This window comes from Enoplosus armatus, chromosome 7 (genome assembly GCF_043641665.1).
Source record: "Enoplosus armatus isolate fEnoArm2 chromosome 7, fEnoArm2.hap1, whole genome shotgun sequence".
NCBI lineage: Eukaryota > Metazoa > Chordata > Actinopteri > Centrarchiformes > Enoplosidae > Enoplosus > Enoplosus armatus.
Genome location: NC_092186.1, coordinates 520,001 through 540,893, shown reverse-complemented (window position 1 = coordinate 540,893; position 20,893 = coordinate 520,001). Strand labels below are relative to the sequence as shown.

Below are 20,893 nucleotides of genomic sequence, written 5' to 3'. Positions count from 1 at the left end.
ACTGCACAGAGAAAATAAATGAATGAATGATCACTGAGTTTAAAGAAGACAGCTCTGCTGTCCAATCAGAACAAAGTTTACAAGACGAAGACAAACACAAAGAAGGAAAGATTTCACTGGAGAGGATTTCCTCCAGTGTTTCTGCTGAAAAGTTTATAGAAAAGCTCCTAAAACTAAATGATCAGAAGAAGAAAAGTTAACACAAAAACAAACTTTCAGAAGAAATAAAACTTCTGTCACGTTCAGACATTCAAAACGTGTTCAGAACTACACGTAAAAAATATCCTTTTTAACAAGTCATGCAGTCTCATTTTGTTCAGACGAGATAAAACGTTCACCAGGACGGTTTCAAACCTTCTTTCCATATCAGCTGATGTAAACGTCCTCACGTGGACCAAATCTGTCTGTGCAGACTGAACACGTCCATGTCTGCTGGTGGACCATAAATAAAACTGCATGTTTGATAAGACATCTTATCAGCTGCTTCACAGTAATAATCACATCATTTATGAGCACTCTGTCTTCATGAAGCTGTTTTCAGTTTCTCTCAGTTTACTTTTGTTCCAATATAATCATTTAATCATATAAACCAATAAAACTAAACGTCGCTGTAAACAAGCTTCAGCAGATAAATAATAAAAAGTGCATTACTGATCGACACTGAACGGATCGATGCCTTTTAATTCCTTTTATGTTGGAACTTTTATTTGTTTAAAATACTTCTAATTCTTATTGACACAGTGCTGTCTGCTGTGTGTTTCTGCACCGTTCTGTCTTTGCTGCTGTAACTTGTAAATGGAAACTGGATCAGATCTCATGTCTCTCTGGTGCTTGAAGCTACAGACCAGCACAGAGTCGGTAGTTCTTCAACAGATCAGCTGGTTCTGTGTTCATCATCCTGATGATGTAACATCATACAGTTTATATGACCACCGCTTTGAATTATTTACACTTTGTTTCTGACTAAAATACTACAATACCCATGAGCCTCAGCTGCTGTTGCTATGAAGAAGAAGCCAGTCAGAAGAAGACAGGAACAAAACATGTCACCAAAGTTTCTAAATTCAAACTGATCCAGAATCTGAGAGTGAACTCGTTCATAAACGTTTCAAAGGCGTAAACACTGAACAACGTCTGATCGGACCAAACAAACAAATACATAAATAAATGCTGCAGATTATTAAACCAGTTTTGTCATCTTCAGCTCGACTTCACCGTCAGCGGGACGTTTAGCAGATTTGGAGCTTGCTGATTGGACGATCTGCCTCCAGAGAAGAAGAAGCTAAATGTTTCTGATGATGTTAATCTCCAGCAGGTGAACCAGCGTCCCTCAGCTCAGAGTCCCGCCCTGCCCAAGTGCTTCAGAGCCAGGAACCGAGCTGTCAATCATCCGGCCGACCCTTCACCCCGACTTCCCCGGGCCGGTCCGACTCAGCAGCTGCTCCTCTGCTCCTTTCTTGTCATTGTGTCGGCTTTTCATTCAGCGAGCGAAGGTCTGAGCCGCTCGACCATTTCCATAATCTCCATTAAACACTTCAAATGGGCGCTTTAAGAGCGCTGCCATCTGCATAATCCCATTAACTCTGGAGCTGCAGCGCCGCAGCCGACACAACGCCGCCGCAGCCAGCAGGAGCTCCGGCTCAGGTGGAAGAAAAGTGGCAGAGAAAAGGCAGATTTAGTTTGTGTCAGGTTTCTGAATGAATGAAAGGAGACGAGGAGATGAGGAGAAGGAGAGGCCTGACAGTTTAGGGCGGCGACGCAGCCAAAGCGGCTCGGAGGAGAAAAAATAAAAGTGTTTTTGGTCTAAAAGCTTCATCCTGGTGTAAATCTGTTGGTGCTTCCCCTCCGTCTGGGGAAAAGTCCGCTTACAGTTTCCTGTCCCCCCCTCCTCCCCCGTCCTCAGACGAAGAAGAAGAAAAACAGATTCACGCTTTCTGATGACAAGAAAAGTAGGTCAGATTTAAATTCAGACCAAATCCGGGTGTTTCAGCGCCGCGCTGACGCTCGTAAAACACCAGCTGGCAGCTCGCTGAAGCCTCCAACAGGCCGCAGAGCGTCTCTAAACTTCCAGAGAGGTGAAGGCGGAAATGAAACATCCATCACATCAAAAGGTCGATGAAAAAGCAGGAAACTGGTTTTGTGATTAATTAACTGCAGACGCGTCCTGAGGGAAACTCTGATGAACCAGGTTCAGTCTGCAGCTCAGAGGACGAGGAGACACAGGGTCCACATGTCCACCGCCAACAGGTTCAGGTCCTCTCACAGACAAACTCTTCCTCTAAACATGTTTAAGAGGAAACCTGACGGCCGTCTGTCCTGATGATGATGATGATCTGATGATGACATCAAACTGAAGGAAGAGGCACTCTGAAGGACTACAGCTCTACTTACTGATGTTTCTAATAATATCTAATAATAACTGTTAATGCTGTAATGCTTGACTTCCTGAATAAATAAAGCTAAACCAAACCACTGTTGACTTTTTCAGTATTTAATAAACTCCACCATCTTCTCTGAACCTTAAAGAGCTTTAATGTGTCGAAACTGAATCATCAGAAAACTCATTATTACGTTAATATTTTCCAGATATTAGTTGGAACATAAACACCACTCGTGGTGACGAGGAGACGGAGGCTGACGCATGAAGACTTCTCAGATTATTGATTCTCTGATTAAAACTTTGTGTTTTAACTTTGTGTGTTTGTCAACTGTTAAACACCAGAAATAAAGAGGCTTCAGCACATTGATGAGAATATTACCCTCACAGCTCTGAGATATTAGAAACGCTCTGAAGGCTCATTTATTCGTCATATTGATCCTGTTGTTGATTGATAATCAATCCGATTATAGATCAGCCTGATCCGGTTGTTTGCAACAAACACAGACTGCAAAAACACTCCAGAACCAACAAAACCAGAACAAAGGTGGCTCGTCGCTGCCTGGAGGGTCAGGACCAAACCTGGTCCAGACCTGGTCCAGTCTGATGACGTGTAGAGTAAAAAGAAACAGCATTGTGGTTCCAGCCCTGATTGGTCGGCTCTCAATGATTCATGAGTCATCTCCGAGCAGGAACTCCAGGTCATTCATAATGAATACATCGTGTTGGAAGAGACCAGAGACCGAGGACAGGCGAGAGGTCGAGCTGCTGGTTTGTTTGTCTGCTACTTAAAACAGTCAGAACCAGATAGAACCAGACACAACCAGACAGAACCAGACACAACCAGATAGAACCAGACACAACCAGACACAACCAGACAGAACCAGACACAACCAGATAGAACCAGACACAACCAGACACAATCAGACACAACCAGATAGAACCAGACACAATCAGACACAACCAGACACAACCAGACACAACCAGATAGAACCAGACACAACCAGACACAACCAACCAGATAGAACCAGACACAACCAGATAGAACCAGACACAACCAGACACAACCAGATAGAACCAGACACAACCAGATAGAACCAGACACGACCAGACACAACCAGATAGAACCAGACACAACCAGATAGAACCAGACACGACCAGACACAACCAGATAGAACCAGACACAACCAGACACAACCAGACACCACCAGATAGAACCAGACACAACCAGACACAACCAGATAGAACCAGATAGAACCAGACACGACCAGACACAACCAGATAGAACCAGACAGAACCAGACACGACCAGACACAACCAGATAGAACCAGATAGAACCAGACACGACCAGACACAACCAGATAGAACCAGACACAACCAGACACAACCAGACACCACCAGATAGAACCAGACACAACCAGACACAATCAGATAGAACCAGATAGAACCAGACACAACCAGACACAACCAGATAAAACCAGACACAACCAGACACAACCAACCAGATAGAACCAGACACAACCAGATAGAACCAGACACAACCAGACCCAACCAGATAGAACCAGACACAACCAGACACAACCAACCAGATAGAACCAGACACAACCAGATTGAACCAGACACAACCAGATAGAACCAGATAGAACCAGACACAACCAGATAAAACTAGACACAACCAGATTGAACCAGACACAACCAGAACCAGACACAACCAGACACAACCAGATAGAACCAGACACAACCAGACACAACCAGATAAAACCAGATAAAACCAGACACAACCAGACACAACCAGACAGAACCAGACAAAACCAGGATCAGCTTCCATGGATCTGTACCGTAAAGAAAGTGATTTATAATTCAGAGCAGGATTTAACCTGCTGACAGGACACTGGCTGAATGTGTTGGATTTACCCTCATGAGTACCCATACTTCAGTTTGTGTACTTCTACTTCTACTACTTTGTGTACTTCTACTTCTACACCTCGGACTCTGAACTCTAAAATAAAAGATTAAAGACTGAGAGATCGTTGACTTTAGCTCGCGTTGCTAACTTCAGCTAGCTGATCACGCCGCGGCTTTTCATGCCGTTCAGATAAAACGCACACTGATGATGATGATGATGATGATGGTGGAGCTTCGACAGTCACGAGGAGGAGGAGGAATCAGTCGTCAGCCAGTCACGAGTCAGTCGTCAGCTGGTCAGCTGGTCACGAGTCAGTCACCCAACAAACAGCTCCAACGCCAACCGCTAACTGCTGCTCAAACCACAACGTCTCCTTTTCAAAGTTCTGTTTCTGTTTCATAAACCACATGAAGAAGAGGAGGAGGAGGAGCTGTGATCCAGACTGGCCTCAGATCAGCTCTGAGGACTTTAATTAACCTTCAGAGCGGGTGAAGGATGGAGGAGGAGGTGGAGGAGGGTGGGGTGTACACATGAAGAGGCTTCAAAAAGAACCAAACATCCAGTTCAGAACCCCCCACCCTTTCTATCCACCCACCCCGCTGGGCTGTCACCGCGAAGAATTCAAACGCTCCTCATTAAAATCCACCTTCACATCAATGTCAAATTCAGGAAAACTAAAATAAAATCTGCTGCTGGAGGACTGAATTGAATTTATTCACTTTCTATCAACACTGAAGCTGAACAGGAAACATGAACAAACATCTGGAGAAACGGGAAAATAGCATCAAATGAATAATAATATTATTCCGTTTTTCCTCTCCACTGTCTCCATAGTGCTTCTCATGGTGGGAACTGTTGGTCTCTGCAATAACATTATAAAGAGACTCTATATGTAAAGTGTCATGAGATGACTTTTGTTGTGATTTGGCGCGATACAAATAAAGTTGAATTGAAATGTCTGGACTCGAATGGGGGACAGACCCCCTTTGTGAACGCTTTATTTTACATGTCTGTAATTTTTAACAGTTTCCAAAACGTTTCCTGAAACGAAGTCATTTGGTAACCCGTAAAAGTCCCGTGATGACCGACGTTCATGCTGCTGAGAAACTCCCGACTCACTGAAAATGTACCAACAGTGTTTTCTTATTTTCATTATTTGAAGATTATTGACCCATAAAACAAAGAGTTACATTCTTCTGTTTGTTTTTAACGTGCAAATTAAAGATGCACATAAATATGAGCTGCTGCACTAAAGTCAGTTATTAGTTCTAGATTTCTTTACATTATTAATATTAATACTATATATTAATATCTTTCTATTCATATTTGTTTACATAATAGAAGTGGCAAACAGGCTGATAATTTGTAATTATGAACACTGACTGACGGACGTCCTGAATCTCTTCACTCGGTTGAAAACCTCCTGCGATTGGAAAAACCGGTCCTGAATGTGACACTGAAGGTCTCGTCAGGGACCAGTCAGCCTCAGTAAACCCTGCGGTGAGTTCAAGTGTGTCTCGTTCATCAGCGCGTTGTTGAGCTGAACGAGACTCAGACCTTTACTGTTGGCAGGATTTATTGATCGGAGACTGATGATCAGCTCAGAGTCTGAGCTGCTGATCAAAGGGGGGCGATGGTCCTCAGAGACCAGCACACAGACGGAGGTACGGAGGTATTTAACACTGAAGATAAGAGTCTGGAACACATGGCCCCTGCTGGGATCGGGTTTCAGGTCTGAGACTCGGCATCCGTCTGGAGGAGAACCAGTATTGTGTGATCCTTCAGAGTCCTGAACAGTCTGATCCTGAACAGCAGAGACACTGAGACTCTGGCATTCACCTCAGACCAGGTTCAAGAGATTTCTGTTTTGAAATTGAGATTTTATTTAAATTTAATTTGCAGTTTAAAAATGTTTCATTTACAGTCGTCAGCTTCTTTAATTAAAATCCGAGATTATTATTATTATATTATTATTATTATTATTAAATTGTAAAACTTCCAACCGACGGAAACAGAAACTTCTTCTGAATGAAAATAAACCACGACCATCTGAAGTATCCACTAAATGATCTGCGAGATAAATGATTTCAAACTTAAACTCTGAACAAAAGCTCCAGATTTGAAATGTCCTTCTTGTCTTCATGTCTGAGCAGCGGCGCTGCTGCTGGATCAGGTTTAATCCAAAAATATGGAAAAAGAACCTGGAAGGAAAGAAATTGAGTCCTGAAGCCTGCAGGCAGGAGAGGCCTCCTCAGGAGGCTGAACGGGGTTAAACTCTGCAGCAGCTCCTTCCTGATGTTTCACAGCTGGACCGCCGGGACCTAAACCTGCGACCTGCAGCCCTCCAGCTCACCACAAGGCTCCTCCCACCTCCAGAAGGACCAATCAGGAGCCTGATGACACGATGAGGGAGGAAACACACCGAAATGTGTGTCTGGTTATATTGAGCCTGAACCACCTGAAGGACTCATCCAGACCAGAGACGGCATCCGTCCACAGGTCCAGACCACAAAGGAGGGTGGTTGTTAAACACCATCCGCCCAGACTCCATCCCCTCTGTGTCTCAGCTCCGTCCACAAACACACCTTTTGTTTTCAGCGTTTGATAATTCGGATTAACACCTCAGTGAGGACTCAGTAATCCTGTTAGAGGGACACCTGAGCTGCAGGCTAATCCTGTTTAAACCCCAACACACACACACACACACACACACACACACACACACACACAGACAACACACACACACACACACACACACACACACACACACACACACACAGACAACACACACACCTGGGTGAAAATCAAACAGACTGTAGGCGGAGTCTCTCAGTGGGCGGGGCTTATCTCAGGTGTCCTCCAGCAGCTGTTTATTGAGACTCATTTAGATTATTAGAGCGTCTGACATGTAAATGCAGTGTTGGACCCATTATTAGACCCTATTAGACCCTATTAGACCATGTTAGAACGAGGGCCTGATCCTGATCTGAGTCCTTGTTTGGCATCTGATATTTTCCTAGTTGACACAGCAGCTGATCTGAGGTCAGCTGAATTGATCCTGAAGGAATGAAAGAGGTTTGATATGAAATGTTGATTAAATATCTAATAAGAACATAAATCGGAGCTGAAGGTTCAGGACCAGTTATTGATTCAAACACTGTGACGATGATCATTATTGATCTGATATTAGTGACAGTTTAACTGGAGAATGTGACTCCTGAAACTGATGTGAGATCAGCTGATGGTTTTATTAGAGAAAAGACTGTATTGTGATCAGTCAATAAACGAACTCACTCGCTCAGTCACTAACTACACACACTGACCACCCGCACCACGAACTGCCAGTAAAAGTGTTCAGGATGTCGAAGCTGACGAGCATCAAGACGCCGCCAGCGCGCAGATTAACAAGACGACAACAGATGTGCTCCGTATCATGAAACACAGTACACACAGTACACACAGTATTTACAGTTTATATAGTACACGGCGGCATGGTGGTGCAGTGGTTATCATTGTCTCATGGGAGGTAGAGCGGGTTTGGGGTTCAGGCCCCGTCTCCCGGCGTCCACATGTTCACCATCAGACTCTGCTGTTTCCTGTTTCAGGCCTCCGTCTTGTTTCTTCTTTGTCTTTGGGAGTGAAATGCACCTTTAGGCGTCGGACTTTAAAGAATCTCTGGATGTTGCTTCACCTCCGCTACACAAAGTTTAGATGAACTAATTTTAACTCTCTCTCTCTCTCTCTCTCTCTCAGTGTTTGTGTCCTCGAACGCCCCCTCTCTCAGCCTCACAGAACCTCAGACAGAAAATTCACATTTTTAAAGTTCGGACAGATGACACAGGAGCCCAGAGCGCTGACGCCTGAACCGGATGGACCGATCAGACGCCAGGTCTGACTCGCCGGATGTAGGCTGTTGGGATAAGTCTGCCGCTGCATCCTGGGCTTAGCTCCGCCCAAGATGACTGTGATTGGTTTAGAGAGCATTTTTTCCCGTGCCACATCGCGTCACATCACGCCACCCGGCCACTTCACGACATCATGTGTGCATGAATGAATGCTGAAATAAATGTGGAGATAAAGAAGCAGAGTAACTCCATGTCAGTGACTGTTGATTGATAGTTGATTGATTGATGACTGATTGATGACGCTGCTGGCTACTTCATCTGGACGACGCGCTGAGTTGAAGACTCGACTGATGTTTTACTGCTGATGTTTAACCAGCACATGTTGCCGGGAGACTAAAAGAATCCAAATTAAAGTAAGAGAACAGTTAATCAAACTCTTCTTTCTGCTCCATCAACAGAAACAGCTGATGGAGGTTTGTTTGTCTTCGTTGTCAGAGTGGAGTCAAGATTATCCGTCAAAACCAACAACAACTTGTAATGATGTTGAAGTTTCCTGCCAAACAGCAAAAACACATTCTTCTTCTTCTTCTTATTGTTATTATAATTACTATGAAATCATTGGGGACTATATTAAACTAATGTTATTATAGGATCACTCGATGTTTGCAGGTATATAAAGAAGCAAACACATATTCAGAGAGCACTCTCTCTAACGTTCGTCTGTTTTTCTTTCCTTCCTCGAGTCTCAAGCTGCCTGGAAGGTCAAAGGCCACCATCTGCTCTGAGCTCCACAAACCTCCAGATCCCTCGACGAGGAGCCAACGGACCAATCAGGAAACAGACTGGAATGAACCTGTGGTACTGTTTCAGATTACGCTGTCATGTGACGTCATGCTGCCATGTCACGCTACACGGTCACGTCACACTTTCCTTTTACATCTGATCAAACTAATGTCACGTCACTTCACACTGTCATTCCACGCCACGCCGTCACGCCACACTGTCACGCCATAACGCCATGCCGTCATGTCACGCCGTCATGCCACACTGTCACACCACGCTGTCACGCCGTCACGCCATGCCGTCATGTCACGCCACACTGTCACGCCGTCACACCACACTGTCATGTTGTCACGCCACACTGTCACACCACGCTGTCATGTTGTCACGCCACACTGTCACGCCGTAACGCCACACCGTCACGTCATAACGCCACACCGCCATGTCGTCTTGTCACGTCCGTCGCATAGTGTCAGGCCATCATGTCACGCATATTATTACGTCACATTATGTCATGCTGTCACTTCATGTCATGTTACGCTGTGACATCATGCCATCACCTTTCATCATATCACATCACCTTGATGTCACATCATGTCGCATTAATGATGTCACGTCATGCTGTGACATTACGCTGTCACACCATCATATGACATCAGAGATCACACGGTCACGGTTTCACGTCGCGTCACATGATGCCGTCACAAACAGCTTCAGCGTCGTCGCATGAATCAGCGTGTTTGAGCTGCAGTTCATGTTGTTGTTTGTCGGTCAGCGAAAGACACAAAACATTATTTTAAAAACCAGAAACATGTCATGTGACCCAGACTCAGACGTGAACATGAAGACATTTACATGTCACATTTATTTACTTCTGACTGAAAGAAAGACGACAACCTGAAAACAGATGAATAAAAGCGTCGGCAGAAACAACAGAGACGTTTAGCTCTGGAGTCGCAGTTAGACTTCCTGTCAGCACATAACTCGAATTCAACATAAAACCATTTTCTGTCCACCGAAGTGAAACGCTGATAAAATAAAATCAATGTACTTATTAAATGAATGAGTTAATATTTTAAAATATGAAATCCAAAATCAGTGCAGGAATAAAAATTAAAACCACCATCGGGCTCTGTAATCAATACAAATTGATCCCTTCAGCAACAATAAAGGGACGGACGGACGGACGGACGACAGACCGCCATCAGGACACGATGACAGTCTGTTCCTCCAGTTTCCAGCAGAGCAGCAGATTAAATCAAATCAAAGCCTGAAACCAGGAACTGATCTCAGGTCGTCGATCACTGTCGCTGATTTCAAATCAATTTTATGATCTGTGAAAAAACTCTTGGACTGTTTATTTGTATTGTTTTTACTGCTGTAACAAAGTTCTGGTATTCATTTTAAATGTTTTTAATGCCAGCGGAGTCATGTGATATTAATATTAATGTGTTCATCAACTACATTTCATACGTCCTCATAAAAACATGAAAACACCCAAATCTAATACACACGTAATAAGGTACTCAGTAGCTCTTAATTTTATTTACAGCAACAACACACACACACACACACACACACACACACACGCACTGTGAAGTGTTCAGTATCTGAATCATGCAGGAGACAAAAAGAGGCTGAAAATATAAAACCCTTCCTGCCACCGTCGGTCAGCATGCCAGACACTACAGGATGCGGCAGAAGACTTCAGGGCCCCAGACCTGGACCACCTGAGCCCAGTAGACTCAAGCAGTAATTCATCCATGTACAGGAAGAAGCAAATACACATAAACAGCTAAACACTTATAGGCAAATATAAAGAAATAGCTTTTATAAATAGGCAGAAATATATATATATATATATATATATATATATATATATATATATATATATATATTATAATATTAGCTGAGGTTTTCTTATTTAGAGGAAAATAAAGCTTGCATGCTGAACATTACAACATAAATCTCGTGAAGCAGCAAACGACTGAAGAAGTAACTCAACGTGAAACAGATTCAGTTTCAGAGACGTTTGGGTGTAAAGTGGAAACACTCAGTCAGCGTTGGACACATTGTTCATTTTGATTTAATTGTTTTAAAAATGTCTTTTTAGTTCAACGCTGAATATAAAACTGCAGCCGGCTCAACAGCCCGTGTACAGAACTCCAATTAAAAATTGTCCGTTTTAACAGGTCAGTCTGTCTCATCTTCAGCCTGTGTGCTGAGAGCACCTCACTTGTTCTCAGGTCAGTTTCACTTCATTCAGGAATTTGCTGTTTGACTTCAGTATCCTGAAACCAGACAGAACCAGACAGAACCGGGTGGGCGGCATGGTGGCGCAGTGGTTAGCACCATAGAGGAGGTAGAGCAGGGTAGAACTGGTTGGAGGTTTCATCCCCGGCTCCCCCCGTCATGTCTAAGTGTCCTTGAGCAAGACACTGAACCCTAAGTTGCCCCAGTTGGAGACCAGCAGCTTGCATGGCAGCTCAGTCGCCATCAGTGTGTGAATGAGAACCGTAAAGGATGATGAGCGCTTTCTAAGTGAGACCATTGACCATTTTAACCGGGCCGATCACAGCTTGATTCTTTCACTTGTTTTAGTGAAATGATTTTTTCATTTATTATTTTGTGTGTGTGTTTTTACACATTAAGACTTGGATGTTTTTTTTCTCTTTTGATGGAGCTAGGCTAACAGTTCCAGCTTCCAGTCTTCGTGCTAAGCTAAGCTACAGACGTGAGAGATGAAAGTGATGAGGGTTTCACTGAATGTCGGAGTGCTCCTTTAAAGCAGATGTTTGTGACTTCATGCAGAAATGTGAAAGAAGCTCAAAGTAAAATCTTCAGAGAGTTTTGGTGACGCTGCTCGTCTCCTGGTCTGACCTGCTCCTCTCTCTCTGCTGCTTTTCAGGGCGAATTTCATCAGAAAACAGTGAAAGGTTGCAGCTCTTCACCCTCCTCCTCCTCCTCCTCCTCCTCAGTGTGCTCAAGCCAGGACTTCAAAGTTTCCCTGGTGTGTGTGTGTGTGTGTGTGTGCAGATCCAATGAAATGTGGGTCAGACATTAAAATGCATGAGCGGGGAGCAGAAAGCATGATGAAGTGCTGAGACACGAGGAGGAGAGAATATAAAAATAACTGGAGGAGCGGCTCTGACAGGAACCTCTCCCTGCTGACGCCACGCTGCCACGCCATTGGTCCAGACCAGCAACGAAAAAACGAAAAAACAGGAGGATGTTTCCTGCTGCACAGCTCCCATCACTGCTGACAGAAACCACATCCATCTGAACAACGTGTTCCAGGAAACTGCACCAACATCCAACGGACAATAAAGACTCATTTACAAAGACACACACACACAATACATGGAGTCCAGAGTCACCATGACAACCAACTGAACATGTTGACTTCAGCATCGTGTGATCCTGCAGGTCATCAGCCAACAAGATCCACAAACTATCATTATGTGTCATCACACTGATGCGTCATGCTGTGATGTCACACGGTCAGTTGTCACTCGTTAATAAAAACTTTGCTTTCACTTTAGTTTCACTTTATTTCTATGAGAATTGAAACGTCTTGACGATATGAACGATGAACGATATGAACGATATGAACGATGAACGAGATGAACGATATGAACGATGAACGAGATGAACGATATGAACGATATGAACGATGAACGAGATGAACGATATGAACGATGAACGAGATGAACGAGATGAACGATATGAACGATGAACGAGATGAACGAGATGAATGATATGAACGATGAACGAGATGAACGATATGAACGATGAACGAGATGAACGAGATGAACGATGAACGAGATGAACGATGAACGATATGAACGAGATGAACGATGAACGAGATGAACGATGAACGATGAACGATATGAACGAGATGAACGATGAACGATATGAATGAGATGAACGAGATGAACGAGATGAACGATGAACGATATGAACGAGATGAACGATATGAACGAGATGAACGAGATGAACGATATGAACGATATGAACGATGAACGATATGAACGATGAACGAGATGAACGATATGAACGAGATGAACGATATGAACGAGATGAACGATGAACGATGAACGATGAACGATATGAACGAGATGAACGATATGAACGATGAACGAGATGAACGATGAACGGGATCAACGGGATGAACGGATGAACGAGATGAATGAGATGAACGAGATGAACGAGATGAACGATATGAACGATGAACGATATGAACGATGAACGAGATGAACGATATGAACGAGATGAACGATATGAACGAGATGAACGATGAACGATGAACGATATGAACGATGAACGATATGAACGAGATGAACGATATGAACGAGATGAACGATATGAACGAGATGAACGAGATGAACGATGAACGATGAACGATATGAACGATGAACGATGAACGATATGAACGATGAACGAGATGAACGATGAACGGGATCAACGGGATGAACGGATGAACGAGATGAACGAGATGAACGATGAACGGGATGAACGGATGAACGGGATGAATGAACGGGATGAACGGGATGAACAAGATGAACGAGATGAACGAGATGAACGAGATGAACGATGAACGGGATGAACGGGATGAACAAGATGAACGAGATGAACGATGAACGGGATGAACGGGATGAACGGATGAACGAGATGAACGGGATGAATGAACGGGATGAACGGGATGAACGGGATGAACAAGATGAACGAGATGAACGGGATGAACGGATGAACGAGATGAATGAGATGAATGAACGGGATGAATGGGATGAACGAGATGAACGGATGAACGGGATGAACGGGATGAACGGATGAACGGGATGAATGAACGGGATGAATGGGATGATCTATTGCAGTCGGTGTTTAGTCATTTTAAGTTTGACATCAGTCTTGTCATCAGCAGTTATAAACGCAGAATCTGATTTCAGCTCAGTGCCGTCTGAAAGCTGCAGATTGAGACCAGATGTTTGAGTTGAAACATCAGCTGAATAAACGTTCAACACAGACGAAGATAATCTCACTGAGAAGCAACAGAGAGCTGCGAACACTGAGAGCAGCAGACCATCGGAACAGAGATGCTGAAGCAGCCGGAGAGAACAGAAACTTTCATGTTTATCTTTTTAAACATCACACTTTCATTTTATTATTAAAGTTGATTGACTCCTCCAACACCTCCGAGACATTTTGATGAGATATGAAGGAGAAAAAAAAGCTGGTGTTGCTGCTTAATAGTGTTCAAATTGTTTCAATATGTTTAATGTCTGTAAATAATGCATACAAAATGATCTGATCATTTCTATTTTATACAAATAAATGACATCGTCAGAGAAACGATCACACATCCACGAGGCAGTTTTCTGTTCCTCCTTCAGGTCTGAAACAAACAAACTATTCAAGACCTGATTTTCATTCTTCAAATACGACGAGTTTACAGCGAATAAAAGCTGATATTTAATACGTTTTCAATCGTCTCTGTAGCGCCACCATCAGCTGAGCTGAGAGAACATCAACAATAAGCTGATGAACATCATAAATATATTAATATATATATATAAATGTATATAAATATATATAAACATAAATGTATATCTCATAAAAAATCGACGCCGTCGTTTCTCAGAATGAAGATTACAGGCGAACTCGTTAAGAGGATTTAATGAGCAGTTTAATGTGTCGGAATAAAAATGACAAACGCTCAGTGAAAACCATGTCTTCATCATCATCATCAGCAGCAGCAGCAGCAGCACAGTCTGACACAGTCTGAGTTGTGGAACTTTATTTAATCCTAATATTGCTTGTTGATAACAGTGCTGCTTCCTGCGTTTATGTTTTCGTCTGTTTTGGGAAATCAATTTCAGACGTTGTGTTTCGTCTCCGTCCGTCTGAGACGACGGCCGGCTGCTCGTCAGTTGGGGGGTGGGGGGGGGGTGACCTTGGAGTTAAGAGGCAGAACAAAATGGCGGCTGCAGCGGTGCGTTTCTGTTTCTTACTCTGAACAAAACTGTCCGCCATTTTCTCCTCAAACAGAGAGACAGAGAGACGAGCTGAGGGACGGACCGACGGACGCCAGACTACAGAAAAAAAACACCAAAAACCCGCCGGACTGCGAAGGGGGGGGGGTAAAAAGTTAATGAGCTGGTTTTTGGATTCTGATCCGTCCTGTCAGGTTCACAGTCCAGTTTCCAGTAAAAGTGCTGTGGGACTGAATCCTGACATACTGGTTCTTTCCTGGGAGTGTGTTTGACCTTTGACCCCCCCGATTGTTCAGGTCATTCAGGCCCTCCTCATCATCTTATGAAGTTTACCAGCAGAAACAAAGTGTGTTTCCAGGATTGCTGAGTTTCTGAGTTTGACTTGAACACATCAGAGCAGCAGGTCTGGAATCACCTGCCTGTTAGGGGTCAGGGGGGACCAGGTGTAGTGAAGGTGTCCCTGTAACATCCCGATGTGTGTCCTGATGTGTCCCGGCCTCCGTGTGGTGAAGAACAATGTGTCCAAACACTGGACAAGTTGATCGGGAGCACCTGAACACACCATCACACAATTACCTGTCAATGTGATGGATTGTGGGACACGGAGGACATGCTGCTGTTCTCCACCTGAGTTTACTCACAGCTAAAGTATCACTATTATTATTAGTAGTAGTAGTATCATTACTAGTTGTCTCCACAGCTTCTCTGACTTCATGTTTTCTCACATTAAAATGATCCCAGATCAGTTCCACACAGAGAGGCTCATAGGTTGAATGTTTAGGAAGAAGAGAGAACTGATGTCAGATCAGTAGCTTCACTTCTTGGCCAGAAGTTTGTGGACGCTCACAGACTGACGTGATTCAGCTTTATGGAGAAAAGATTTGTAGCATTTTTAATTGTCTAAATAAAATGTACTTGTAACTTCAGGGTCAAACAGAGTGTGGGAACTTTGAGTTTCACACAGTCTTTGGGTAAATTTACACGTGATCTCATTGTGTCCATATTTCTTTCTACAGCGTGGAGACGTAAACCCACTCTGAGATGGTTTGTGAACATGTCACAAACTCATATTGATCCTGATTTGTTTTTAACGTTCTGTCAGTAACGAGGAACACAGAGAAGAAGAACAAGAACCTGTTTAAAGCAGCAGAACTGTTCATGAGACTCAGTCAGGATGAACTCATGTTTTCCGCTGTTTGTCTGACTCACACGTTGGTTTTTATTAAACCCATCAGGAGCTCGTCTTCTTCACTCGGCTGCTTTTGTCTTCTTGCTCTGGGACGTTTTTCTGGAGGTTTTTTGCTTTGAGGAAACTTTAATGAAGTTAACATTTTTGGGGTTTTGGGGTTTTTGGCTCGGGCGCTCTACAGCCACAGAGGACACTTCATTTCCTCATAATTTCATTTACTGAAACTGAGTTCAGTCACAACTGAAGAATGCTTCATTTGAGCTCCAAACAGATCTGAGATCAGTTTGAGCAGAAAGTCTGGTGACAGAAAGCTGTAGTAAAAGTTCACAAAGAGCTTCAGTACACAGAGAAATACCGCAACAGAAGCAGAAATGGTTTTTAAAGAGACCTACGGCAACACAACTGGGACAAAAACTTCAGAACAATTAGATATTCACACAAAATAACAAAAACAATCCATCGACGGAAAATGAATCATCAACTAAGACGTTTACAGACTTTAAAGACGTTTAAAGACGTTTAAAGACGTTTACAGACTTTAAAGACGTTTAAAGACTTTTAAAGACGTTTAAAGACTTTTAAAGACGTTTACAGACTTTAAAGACGTTTAAAGACGTTTAAAGACGTTTACAGACTTTAAAGACGTTTAAAGACGTTTACAGACTTTAAAGACTTTAAAGACTTTTAAAGACATTTAAAGACGTTTAAAGACTTTTAAAGACGTTTAAAGACTTCGTCAAATTCGGCTTCGATTCTTTTAAAAATAACTGACTCATCGATACCTCGCACAAACATTCACCAATATGACGACAGCCAATCAGAAACCTGAACAATCACACTCATCATCATATTTCTGGACGTAACGTCCCACTACTTCATTCCAACTTAGAGGTCCAGGTTCTGCTTCTTCTATTATTGATCAGGTTTGACTTCATTGTCAGAACCAGAACCAGAACCAGAACCACGATCTGCAGCTTCAACCAGAGAGAGAGAAGACCTGAAGAAGACGTGACGATGAAGACTTCATCATGAGGTCTGAAGGAGTGTGACATTTACAACAAGCGACATTCGGCTGTCCAGAGGTGTGACATGTGGGTCCTACTGGACCCCGGCCAGTAACAGACTGGTGCTGCTGGTTCTGAAGGTCAGACCAGGACGCTGCAGCACTTTTTAGACTTTCTCCCAGAATGCAACAGTTCTGGATGTAGATTCACTGTCAGGGCATCACAGACTGACAGCTGTCAGTGTAACAGGACACAGTCCAACACGAAGTGGACTTCATGGAGGAGGATTTAATACAGGACTGCTGGTTTAAACTGGACACAAATCCACACACACAAATAATTACATTTATTATTATTATTATTATTATTATTATTCATTTTAATTTTGTCTCGTCTGTTAAATTAATTGATTTTTCAAAATAAAATGTTTTATTCAGTTTGTGAAGGAAAATTACAGACTGCAGGATGACGACAACCACGCGCGAACACACACACACACACACACACACACACACACACATACACACACACACACACACACACACACACACACACACACACTGAGTGACTGAATTTAGTCGATTTACAAGACGAACAAATAAGTTGACAAAAGCCGCTGTGACTCTCTGACCTTTAAACTAAAGAGACGTAGAAACTGAAACGTTTTCTTTGAACCTGGTTTATGTGTAAAATAAAATAATAAAATTCTGCATCAAACAGAAGTATTTGTTTTATTGTTGGCAAAAAAAATGCAAATAAACATCCAGATGTGAACGATACGTGATGATAAAGGTCACGTGTGATTTGATACTAAGGTGAAATTTAAGCAAATCATTTTGTCACATTTTATTTGCATATTTATTTTCATACGCACAAAAAATGAATTCAAAGAAGAATTTTCAGGATTTTAACGAGAAAAACTTCAAACATCAACAAAAAACATATTTTTGTAGTTTGTTGTTTTACAGAAAAGTGGCCAAATGTATATAATATATTATATACATTATATATGTGTGTGTGTATATATAATGTATATTATATATAATGTATTTAATGTATAGAAAAATATTATATATATGTAGATACTATAAACTGACTGCTAACACAGTATTACAGTATTACAGTATTACAGTAACGCTGCTGTGAAACACTCAGACACGCCGTCAGTATATAAAGTACTGACGGACTTCCTGGAAACGAAACTGCTACAAGATCAGAATAAAGTCACAACACTGAAGCACCAACAGCCGCAAGAAAGTACCACAAAGTACCACAAAGTACAAAACACCAGGCAGTAAAACCACGATGAGGTCACAGTTTTTGACAGTGAAGCGACATCTTACACACATTATTATTATTATTATTATTATTATCATCATATCCATATACTTTATTTTATCTTCGTCAAACATGAAAGATCTCTAGTGACCGCAGATCACGATAGACACATGATAGAAAGAGAAGTGGCCGAGCTGTGATGATCAGTGATCCATCAGCGATCAATCAGTGATCATCTCCTGTCTGCTTGTTGTATCTATGAACAGTTTCTCAGCTGGTGTTTGAAAAAATAAATCATGATATAAAATGATCCATCGTCACACTCAGTCTGAATACTGCAGCTGTCAGATTCATGTAGTAGAAATACAATCAGCGATATCTGCAGCTCTTTAACACACACACACACAAATACAACAGGACACTGAAGTACTGTGAGGTGACTGAAACTGCAGTACAGACATACTGTACGGAGTATTACAGAAATATTCTGAAAATCACAACAGACAAAACTTCAGATACCAGCACGTCTGACTGCACGATAATTAAATATCATTATTCTTCTTCCACCAATCAATCGATCAGTTCTGTGCCTCATTATCGATGATCGCTGTCTGTAACGTGGTCACAGTATTTTCACAGTTCTGATGTTGATCAGATTTATGATTTAAAGTCACACAGTGTGAATTCTGTTTGTCTCAAACTGTGCTTCTGTTTAAGAACTAAATCCTCACTTTTTTGGCTGAGGGCTGGTCTATCTCTGACTGAATGTGGTCAGCTGATACAAAAATGCATGTGTATTAATCACATATTTAACATTTATCACATGTTACAAATGTGGTTTTCACACACGTGAGAACATCAGTTTCACATGTTCATCACATGTAAAGGTGCACTCAGCAGCTGTTCTGGAGCTTTCCACTGAATCACATCATCTTCCTCAGCACACGGAGTCGGCCTCTCATCATGTGAGGAATTCACATACAGACAAGTGTGTGTTTAGACGCTTTCTACAGGAAATCTAATATATTATATTATATATATATAATGACATATATATATAGAATATATATATATATATTCTATATATTATATATATGAGCTGTTTTAGAAAGAATTTGAACCTCAGACACGAGAACCAGCCCTCACCTGGAATACTACAGCTCACATCTGGAGGACCACACACACACACACACACGGCTTTGTTACAGAGAGGTTTTCCTGCCTCTCTGAGGACTCAAACCTCCATGTGCTCCTTCTCTTATATTCAAACTTTGTGTCGATGGATGTTTTGATGCGACTGAAAGAATAAAACCAAAATGAAACCATAAAACCTGCAAGATTACAACGACAACACTGCAGGCTCCTATTGGACAGTTCAGATACCGGCCGACCAATCAGAGGGCAGAACAGTGAGCTGTTAACTCTCTGCTACCAGGCGCAGAATACAGTCACTACTGCCAGAAATGTTGTAAGCAAACCACAGAAGAAGAGAAAATACAGTGAAGTACTGACACGCTGGTGACAGCAGAGGTCAAAGGTCACAGCAGGGGAGGCCGGGGTCAGGTGGACCGACTCATTAAAACTCAGGTGTTTGTGTGTCGACGAGAGATTCATGTTGTCGCTACGGACTCACCTGTTCTGAAATCAATCAATAATGATTAAATAATAACTTAAATCTCTTCTAGTTGCAGTTTTCTTAATTGTCTTTATTTTCATCTCACTGTGGATAAATAAGTGTCGTTATTAATCATCTAGTTTATGAAATATCAGAAATGTATCATTTTAATTGCTGCTGTTGTTAATTGAATTATTGTTTCATCTGTAATTAATGTTATTAGATACATTCTACAGAATGAATTATCATTTCATTTGTCACAGAACTATCATATATACAATAATAATAGTAATAATCAGAAGTCTGACTTATTCATCAGTTAATATGAAATGTAGGGCGGCCTCCTTCTCTGATGGATTGTACAGTATCATGTTTCTATTAATATTCATCATTATATTTCTGTGAATCAGCTGCTGACGTCTTTGCTGTTTCAGGATGTTTGCTCTGTTTTAATGTGAGACACTTTGACACCTTCTGTCCTCCTGAGTCCAGATGAGTCTCAGTCTCAGTCTCTTCATGAGGTTTTTGTTCTGGACTTCCTGAGTCCAGATGAGTCCTGTGTGGACAGGACTTCATAATTACAAAATATTCTGAAGCTGAGACTTTTATCTGCCTCAGTTTGACTGAAACTTCTCAGGTGGTTGAATGAAACATCTGCTCCTCAGAAGAAACATTCAAACTTTTACATTAAAGGACCTTCTGATCCCGTTCTCCCCTGTCTCCGGTCTCTCTAACACCGGCTCGCGACCGGGTCTTACCTGGGGTTGGAGCTGTTCCAGTAGACTCCGTACCGGTCGGAGATGAGTCGGTCGTCGGTGACGGCGGAGCAGAGTCGGAGGAACAGGCCGAGCAGCAGCAGCAGCAGCGGCCGCCCGGAGCGCCCCATGCGCGGCGGCGCGGAGCGCTGCG

General features: G+C 42.4%; 1 protein-coding gene across 1 annotated transcript in view; it reads right to left on the bottom strand.

The window, feature by feature from the left end:
• The window catches only part of LOC139288028 (ephrin-A2), a 53,171-nt gene that overhangs the window by 32,265 nt on the left and 13 nt on the right, over positions 1-20,893 (bottom strand). The window contains exon 1 of the mRNA XM_070909264.1: positions 20,743-20,893. This exon is cut by the window's right edge and continues 13 nt beyond it. Coding sequence (XP_070765365.1) covers positions 20,743-20,893 — 151 coding nt within the window. The remainder of the gene's footprint in view (positions 1-20,742) is intronic.